We start from the raw sequence: 9416 nt of genomic DNA on the forward strand, positions 1-9416 counted from the left end.
TCCTTGGGGAGTGAGTGGCTTTCCCCACCCACACTTACTAAGCGAAGTATTACAGGAAGCAACCCTGGGGAATTTTAATATCCTTACCCATTTGAACCCATAGAAACTTGATGATACATGAAAAATAATTGGGTCAAAATTGAGATGCTGTGTCGAGGCTCTATACACCTGTGCGTACCAAGACAAAAGATACACAGTCCAGGTTCTGGAGGGAAAAAACATGTCACTCTTTGGAGTCACTATGGCTCAACTTAGTATCTCCTTCAGGTGACTAAGATTCACTTGGAGATGGTAGGACAAAATATTTCTGATCTCTATATGGACTAAGGTCAGAAATTGGCAGGAATTATAAGGCAAGGAAGACACTAGCTCCTGAGAGGGATCCCTTATATGTTACTGCCCAAGGATAACTGAATTTCCCACTAAGTCAAAGAAACTCTGGAAGAGTCTCCTCAGATATATAACTAGGGTGGGGTTATGAGGGCTTTACCCCAGGGCCCTGGTAACATCAGAGGGGGCATATTCTTCCTTCATTTCCATTTCTCCTATTTCATCATACTCTGCTGGCCTATGCAAGCCCCATTCCCTTACCTGGCCCTGTCTCTGGGATCCAGTCATCATGGTGCCATTTCCAAGGGTCCACTTTTCACCTCCCCATTCCCAACACTTACCGTTGCATAGATGGCAATGTCTGGGCTCCCTCAATGAAACTACTTTAATCCTCTGCTGCTTCCTTGTACCTCTCATCCCCCTCACTCCCAACTCTTGTTCTGGAGCAAAGCATTCCTAGTTCTGGTTCTCCTTTGCATGGGGCCAGTGGCAAAACCTATCTTTTCTCTAACAAAGCTCAGAACTGCACTAAGACTTTGGGGAGGCCCTGTAGAGTCCTAAGGAGAGTGTATTACTGAAGATCATAGGATTGCTTAGCTTCAAGAGGAAATTCTTTATGGCATAAGGAGCTCCCTATACCAATGCCGCACAGCATCTGCTCTGCAATTCATAGTCTCAGAAAATTGTCTGGGGCAGGGATAAATTAGATTACTGGCCCAGGGTGTCAGGTGTAGTATAGGTCAGGAGCAAAACTTGAATCCAGGCTTTTCTTCCTCCTAGACCATATTCCTATCCATTATCCATTATGCCAGCCTGCCTCACACTAGAGAAGAAATACACAAGTGATTCTGCCCCCTGTATTAACTGTCCTTGCCTTTCCTTTAACTGCCACTTTGACAATGAGTTCAGTTCTGTGTGTGTGTGTGTGTCTGTGTCTGTGTCTGTGTCTGTCTGTCTCTGTCTTTCTCTCTGTCTCTGTCTCTCTCTGTGTGTCTCTGTCTCTGTGTGTGTCTCTCTGTCTCTGTCTTTATCTATCTCTGTCTCTGTCTCTTTCTCTCTGTCTGTCTCTGTCTCTCTGTCTCTGTCTGTCTGTCTCTCTCTCTTTCTCTTTCTCCTACCCCCTTTACCTCCCTCCCCTCTCCCAGCTTTACTTAATGACTCATTTCTTCCTATTGTCTAGAAAGATCCCATCTTTAAAAAATCCCCTTGATCCTGCTATCCCTCAAGTTATTATCCTATGTCCCTGAGCTCCTAGAAAAAACCTTCTATGCTTTATGCCTCCTCTCAGAACCCTCAGAACCAGAACCAAGGCTCAGTGACTAAATTCTTGGGTTTGGGAGTGGGAGGATTTAGAAGGTTCTAAAAGTACCTATAGGGCCGCTAGGTGACACAGTGGATAGAGTACCACGTCTGGAGTCAGGAAGAATCATCTTCCTGAGTTCAAATCTGGCCTCAGAAACTTACTAGCTGTGTGATCCTGGGCAAGTCACTTAACCCTGTTTGCCACAGTTTCCTCATCTATAAAATGAATTGGAGAAGGAAATGGCAAACCTCCCTGGTATCTTTACTAAGAAAACCCCAAATGGGGTCAGGAAGACTCGGATAAGACTGAAAAATGACTCAACAACAACACTTCAAATCTCTAAGAAAGAAGACTACAGAAATTGTGATTTTCAGGATGGACCGTAGTGACAGGCATGTGAGAGCAATAGTTTCGTTTGTGGTGCCCTTACCCCTAGAGGGTGTAGATCACAGATGACTAAAGGAGTGGAGTAAAAGACCCTGTCCCAGGCACAGGAGCCCGTCTCCTCAGGTGTCAGAGTGAGCTCATGGAAAAACCACCCTCTACTTCTCTCACTCCCAATTGATCAGCTGCTTGTCCTGAGTCATGCAACCAGGTACTAGAGCTCAAGAAAGGCCGGGACTGCTGAATGAACCTCAATCATATCCCAAAACGGCGAATTTCAACAGTGTGGCTAGAAGAGTGATACATTGGAAATCAAGAGACTCTGCTCTGGGCTATGTTCCTGTCTCTTTAAAATAAGGCTATTCGGGGGCAGCTAGGTGGCGCAGTGGATAGAGCATCAGCCCTGGATTCAGGAGGTCCTGAGTTCAAATGTGGCCTCAGACACTTAACACTTACTAGCTGTGTGACCCTGGGCAAGTCACTTAACCCTCATTGCCCCCCCCACACACACATACACAAAATAGGCTAATATGGAAGAAATATGTTTTACATGATTTCACATGTATAATTGATAACATATTGCTTGCCTTCTCAGTGTGTGGGAGAGAGGTAGAAGGGAGGGAGATAATTTAGAACTAAAAAACCCAGAATATTAAAAATATATGAGGGGGCAGCTAGGGGGTACAGTGAATAGAACACCAGCCCCGGATTCAGAAGGACCTGAGTTCAAATTCGGCCTCAGACACTTGACACTTACTAGCTGTGTGACCCTGGGCAAGTCACTTAACCCCCATTGCCTCACTAAATATATATATATATATATATATATGAATTTAAAAAATAAAATAGGGCATTACAAAATGATACTTCCTTTCTCTGGGGACAGGCCTGCCACTAGTATCCAGGGAGCTACTACCCCCTCTCATGATATGTGGTATTTGCCCCTGGTGCAAAAAGTAAATAGGTATAACCGTTGGGTTGCTTAAACCAAGAGTTATCACAGAAATTATGAGCACAAAGAAACACAGAATTCAATTTAAATCAAAATGTGCATTTTTATTGAAAGAAAACTTCCAGTAAATCTTAACAAAAATAGAATAAAGCAAATGTGTATGAAGTCGGCAAAAAGTTACATTTTTCATAAATATTCTCATGGTCCTAAGCAGATTTCCAAATTACCAAAAATGTTAGGAAAACTTCTCTTGGACATAATATAAAAAAGTTTTCTCAAGTTAAGTTAAATAAATAAATCATGGTGGTGACACTATACAACCATTTAAATAAACTCTTAACAAGACATTGACACATCATAAATAATTTCCCCACCAAGAATAATTCTGGGACTTTCGCCCAGTAAGACTTTCTTCCTTCCTTCCTTTCTCTTTCTTTCTTTCTTTCTTTCTTTCTTTCTTTCTTTCTTTCTTTCTTTCTTTCTCTCTCTCTCTCTCTCTCTCTCTCTCTCTCTCTCTCTCTCTCTCTCTCTCTCTCTCTCTCTCTCTCTCTTCCTTGCTGTTTTATTTCTTAAACTATTCTAAGACTATATTCCAGAATTAGGGCAGAAGTCACTAATTCAGGTTTCTACTTAGTCCATCTCTCCATAGACATTTCTGGAAGACAGAATCCTATTCCTAATAGTGAAGGTAGGAAGAATATTAAGCATCTCTCAGATCTTAAATAAAATACAATTTCATTGTCATTTTGTCCCCACTTGTTATCAGAGCAGTTTTTTTATCATCCAATTCTAGGCCCACACATCCTTTTAATAAATACATAAATAGTAAATATCTGAATTAAATTACAGTTGAAAATAATAACATTATGCTATCTGGCCCTGATAAAAAAAGCAGAAATAGTTTTGGCATTTTTTGTCCTAATGATGAGTATCCCTGTGAGGTAGGAATAGGGAGGTATTCTTGAGCTATTACAGAGATTAAAAAAATTGAGGCACAGTGAATCAGTGCAAAGACCTAGCTTCCTTAATTCCCTAGCCCATGTTGCATATCTCGTGGCATCTTCAGGGAGAGATCAATTCAAGGCAAAGGAGTAGTCTTTCCATTTTGTTTTGAGTCATGCTCCGCTCTGAAACAGAAAACATTTTAGGAGATTAAGCAATAATATACAAAAGAGCTTTTGAATACACATCTTTTCAGGAACTTGATATCCTCTATGCTTAGCTTTGTTCTTTCAAGTCATTTTTCTAAAAAAGACATCTCTGTTGGATATTTTAAAAGGAATAGTGAGCTATACATAATAGATTTGCAGTTTCATGTGCAATCATCTTTTTAAATATAGTATGCAGGGGCAGCTAGGTGGCGCAGTGGATAAAGCACTGGCCTTGGATTCAGGAGGACCTGAGTTCACATCCAGCCTCAGACACTTGACACTAGCTGTGTGACCCTGGGCAAGTCACCTAACCCTCATTGCCCCACAAAACAAAACAAAACAAAAAACAAAACAAATAAATATAGTATGCTATGGGGAAAATTATGTAATTATTATTATTAGCTGTATACTATAATAAAAAAAACCTGGAGTCAGTTAAGACCTGTATTCAAATGCAGCCTTTGACACTTTGTAACTGGTGAATCTAGACAATTAACCTAATCTTTTGGAGCCTCAGTTTCCTTATCTTTAAATGTCCATTTTAGCAGACATATCTATGTGATGGATTTGTTATGTGGATCAAATTAAATGATGTACATAAAATGCTAATAAAACCTTAAAGCAAATGACATCAGATGTCAGTTATTACTATTATGGTTATTTCTTTTATGGAAGGGGTAGATGACAGAAAGGGAAAGCCAGAATAAACTAGTGTGGGACAAAAAAAAAAAACATGAAAGGGCAAATTCTATTCATCAAGTCTAATTTTCCTGATTGCTTCTCTCCTGATTTTGATTCCTCTGTAAGGAATAATGACATACTCACTTCTTCAAAAACACCTGAAGAATTTTCTGTACCCACTTTTCTTGAGGGTCCAGGCAGAGCTTCCTATTATCTTGAAGAGTGACACTAAAAAGAAAAAAAAATGATGAATAATGAGATACTCTGAAGGATCTCTTTGCTACCAAAATCAATGTCCCCCAAGTCAGTGAGGAATGTAACCATTCAGTCAGAATACTGATATTCTCCCAGAAGTCTCTCCTTAGAATACAGGGAGTTATGTCCTTCCATTCATGACATCAACCTCCGGGGAATTTTTTCCCATGCCTTGAGAGAATGATTCAACACCAGAAAATCCAGATTCAGGGGAGTTATTACTCACATAACACAACTGATGACCTGCATTATTGAAGTCAATTGATGGATCGCATTAAAATATCAAAATGCAGGTCTTTCTGCTCCTTTTAATTTCTCTTTCACTATTTAGAGCAGCAATGTGCCTAGTTCCTCATTCTATTCTCTGTACTGTCTCTAATAAATAACATTTAACGGGGGCAGGGAAAGCCTTCACAAGCTCCTTAACTCAAAAATGTGGAAGTGCTTCTCAAAGCCATAATAAACTTCTGCAATTTGTCTGGGAAGTGTCAAACTATGCTTCAACCTAGCAATTTGGGAGGTAGGATGATACAGAGGGAGAGCACTGGACTTGGAGTTAGGAATATCGGAGCTCTAATCCTGCCCCCTATAGTCACTAGCCATGTGACCCTGAGCAAGTCATTTAGCCTCATTCTGCCTCAGTTTCCTTATCTGTCTAATGAGGATAATAATAGCACCTTCACAGGTTATTATGATCATCAAATGAGATAATAAATGTAAAACATTTTGTGAAAGTTACCCAAATGTTGGGTATTGTTGTTAATATTTAGTAGCTAATTGTTAATAACTAATTAATGAAGGGAGTTATGTGGCATAGTGGATAGAGCACTGGGCTTGGAATCAAGAAGACTCATATTCCTGAGTTCAAATCTGGCCACAGACACTTATTAGCTGTGTCGCTTACCCGTGTTTGTCTCCATTTCCTCACCTATTAAATGAAATGGAGAAGATAATGGCAAATGACTCCAGTGTCTTTGCCAAGAAAACCCCAAATGGGGTCTCAAAGAGTTGGACATAACTGGAAAGACTGAACAACAACAATTATTGAGGCTATTAATAATTGGCAGTTTCATATAATCAGAGCTCCTAGAATTTTGTGCAGCTTCTATTTTTCTTCTATTCTATGAAAATAAGGTCTAATTACAATCTCGAAATTAGAGTCCTTTTAAAGGAAGACTATGTCTCCCTGGGGACAAAACAGATTTATGAAAATCACAATTTACTTAAAAGATCAATAATAGGGGAATTATTTTTTCTTTTAAAAAGTTCATCATAGGAATTTATTTCTATAGCACGCGTTAAAAATTGTTATATTACTCCCTCCAAAAAATCCAATTCCCATGAAGCTTTTTGTGAATGTAACCTTAGCAAATTCGTAGAGAGATGATGGGACACTCAGTGGTTAGGGGGTTTCAATTGATTCCTTTGCAAATTCCAGAATCCCTCCTTCCCCTCCCCTGAATACCACCCCCACCCTCTAACCCATTCCTACCACTCCTAAAAGAAATCAACGGTTCCTTTTTTTTTAAGTACTTACATGATTTCTGTGTTTTGGCAGTGTGGTCCACTGTCAATCATTCTCAGCTCCTTTATGAGCTTGGGATGGAAACGGGTGGAATGAGTTTTTATGCACTGACACCGAAGTTCGGACAGAGTCCGAGGCATCACAGCAGCTGGGAAGGAATAAGAAAACAAGAAGGGTCAGTGCTAACCAAAGCATCAGGACCATAAATCCCAGTGTGAAGATTTTGCTGACCATGAAATTCATTGGTGATTTTGAAAACTTGTCACAGGCCTCAATTTGTTTCTCCAAGGACAGTGTTCACTGGCTACTTCTCATAGGATTTTATTATAGGTAAACCTTTGGAGTCTTTTAGCAAATGTATCCCTGTTCATTTATCCCGACATTTTTCTCTATTTGGTATTGGTTGCTTTCCTGTGACATCACAGGGCTATTCCTCAGAAAGCAAAATAAAGTAGAAACAATAGGGTGAAATGACTAATAGAAATGATGAATTTGTGAAATGAGTCCTTTAAAAGTTTGAAATTTTAGCTACTATCCTGGTAATGCTACAAGAGATGTCCAGTAACCATGTTGTCAAAGTGTCAGAGTGGCTAAGTGTTCAAGATTTCCAGGACTTTCTACAGATGTTAGGGTGTCTGAGAAACCATGGATAAGGAACATTATCATGTGGGTAAAAAGTCAGGTGGACATTTGTCCAATATTTGCCCAATTTGACCAATGTCAATAAGCAGTCTGCATAAATGAGTCTCCAGATACAATGTAAGGAGAATTCATAGCTATCTGTAGGTGCCATCTACACCACCCTTTAGAATGCAGAGGTATAGGAATGCTTCCATTCTTGGAAGGTATTTACATACGTACACATATTTACTATTGTAGTGTTATAGCTAATGTGGCATAATAAGAGCAAATATTCTAATTAGCATTATAACTGTCACATATAATTAAATATTATGTAATTAGTTAGCATTTATCTAGTGCTTTAACATTTGCCAAGGGTTTTATAAATATCATCTCATTTTATATTCATAACAACCCTGGGAGGGAGGTGCTATTATTATCTTCTCTTTACAGAGAAGGCAACTGAGGCAAACAGAAATTAAGTACTTGCCCAGGGTCATACTGCTTGTAAGTGTCTGAGAATGGATTTGAACTTAGGTCTTCCTGACTCTGCACCCAAAATGCTCTATCCACAGTGCCACCTAGTGGATCTTTCTGATTCATTTGCAAGACACTGTGTTCACAATCTATATGTATGTGCAACATGCATGTATGTATGTTCATAAATGTATACATGTGGGCTTGTATGTGTTACATGCATTGTGTGGCTAGCTATGTGTGCTGGTATATTTATGTGTGTATATATGTGTCTATGTATCCATATACATTGTTATATATGTATAAATACATTTATGAATATTTGTGTACATGGATATATGTGTGTGCATTTAGGACCTAAATAGAAATAATAAAAATGTACATTTGCATAACACTATAAAGTTTGCATAGATGATCAAATTGGAGCATCACAGAAATCCTATCAGCTATGTATCATTCTCCCCATGTTACAGAGCAGGCAGCTGAAGTCCCAAGAGGATAAATGACTTCCCCATGGTCTCACAGCTTATAAGTATTAGAGGTAGGAATTCTAGCAATTGATCACTTCAATCTCATTTGCATTTGCCAAATTCTATTCTGGTGAAGTGATGCAATGGATAGAGCTTTGAGCCTAGAAATGGGAAGACTCATCCTCCTGAGTTCAAATTTGGCCTCCGACACTTGGTAACTGCATGACCCTGGGCAACTTACTTAAAACCCTGTTTGCCTCTGTTTCCCCATCCATAAAATGAGCTGGGAAAGGAAATGGCAAACCACTCTAATATTTTTGCCAAGAAAAACCCAAACAGGGTCATGAAATTGGACAAGACTGAAAAAAAAAATGACAGATAAACTAAAAAATAAAATGGTCCCCCCCCCAATCTATTTTCTTTTGCATCTCTTGAAAAATACAGTTTTCTTTTTACAGTATTACAATTTACTTTCCTGGAAATACATGCTTCAAAGCAGGGACCATATTCAGAGAGTGTATCTCTTTGGTCTAAATGCTGAAAAAGAGATCCGCTTACCTTCATTCAGTGCTACAGAAACCAGGAAGATGGCCAGAAAGGCGCCCAGAAGCTTGGAAGTCATGTTCACACTTGGTTTGTGGGCTTGTTTTGCTCTGGTTTCCTACTGGCTGTCAGCTGGGGCTCTTGTCAGCTGAGCTGTTTCTCAGGCTTTCTGTTGGTTAGAGTGTCCTGGTGTCCCTTTTATACGATCTCAATACTTCTTCTTCATGGGCATTATGTCAGAGGAAATTCCACAATCTGCAATGCTGCAAGGCATATTGCATTAAACTGAGTCATCCCACTCTGAGTAAAAGCCCCTTTAGAGACTTTTCTCAAGATCATGCTTATTTACATAACACATGACAGGGGCCACATTAGTAAGAGACATATTTGGATGTTAAGAAAAGTACCTTCCTACTTGTGTCCCTCTGGGTTGATTTCCATTTGTTTTCTTTTTATTTACTCTATTACATTGCATAACAACTAGCTGTTCAATATTAATTATTACCATTATCACCATCATTATCACCATTATAATCATCATTATTGTTGTTGTTGTTTATTATTATTATTTTGAGAGGGGTTGCTCTAATTGGCCAAATTTTCTTTCTCCTATAAATTCTCTCATTCTCCCCACATATCCAATTAGTTTCCAAGTCTTGTCATTTCCATCTCCATAGCAACTATTCACCACTCTACTTTGAACCTTCATCACCTCTTAACTACA

General features: G+C 39.2%; 1 protein-coding gene across 1 annotated transcript; it reads right to left on the reverse strand.

The window, feature by feature from the left end:
- Positions 1 to 3096: 3096 nt before the first annotated feature.
- LOC122732486 (interleukin-8-like) lies at positions 3097 to 8829 on the reverse strand. The gene is made up of 4 exons (XM_043972656.1): positions 8708 to 8829; positions 6594 to 6729; positions 4946 to 5029; positions 3097 to 4096 (listed from the first exon to the last, which is right to left on the reverse strand). Exons 1-4 carry the CDS (start codon positions 8769 to 8771, stop codon positions 4048 to 4050), a joined length of 333 nt encoding a protein of 110 aa, XP_043828591.1. The 5' UTR covers positions 8772 to 8829; the 3' UTR covers positions 3097 to 4047.
- Positions 8830 to 9416: the final 587 nt, after the last annotated feature.

Source organism: Dromiciops gliroides, chromosome 6 (genome assembly GCF_019393635.1).
Source record: "Dromiciops gliroides isolate mDroGli1 chromosome 6, mDroGli1.pri, whole genome shotgun sequence".
NCBI lineage: Eukaryota > Metazoa > Chordata > Mammalia > Microbiotheria > Microbiotheriidae > Dromiciops > Dromiciops gliroides.

Excerpts from the sequence above, each read along its gene's own strand:
- LOC122732486 (XM_043972656.1), bottom strand. The coding sequence starts at position 8,771 with ATGACTTCCAAGCTTCTGGGCGCCTTTCTGGCCATCTTCCTGGTTTCT. Across the intron at positions 5,030-6,593 it reads TGCCAAAACACAGAAATCAT|TGTCACTCTTCAAGATAATA; the intron begins GTAAGTACTTAA and ends TTTTCTTTTTAG. Across the intron at positions 4,097-4,945 it reads CTTCAGGTGTTTTTGAAGAA|AGCGGAGCATGACTCAAAAC; the intron begins GTGAGTATGTCA and ends TTTCTGTTTCAG.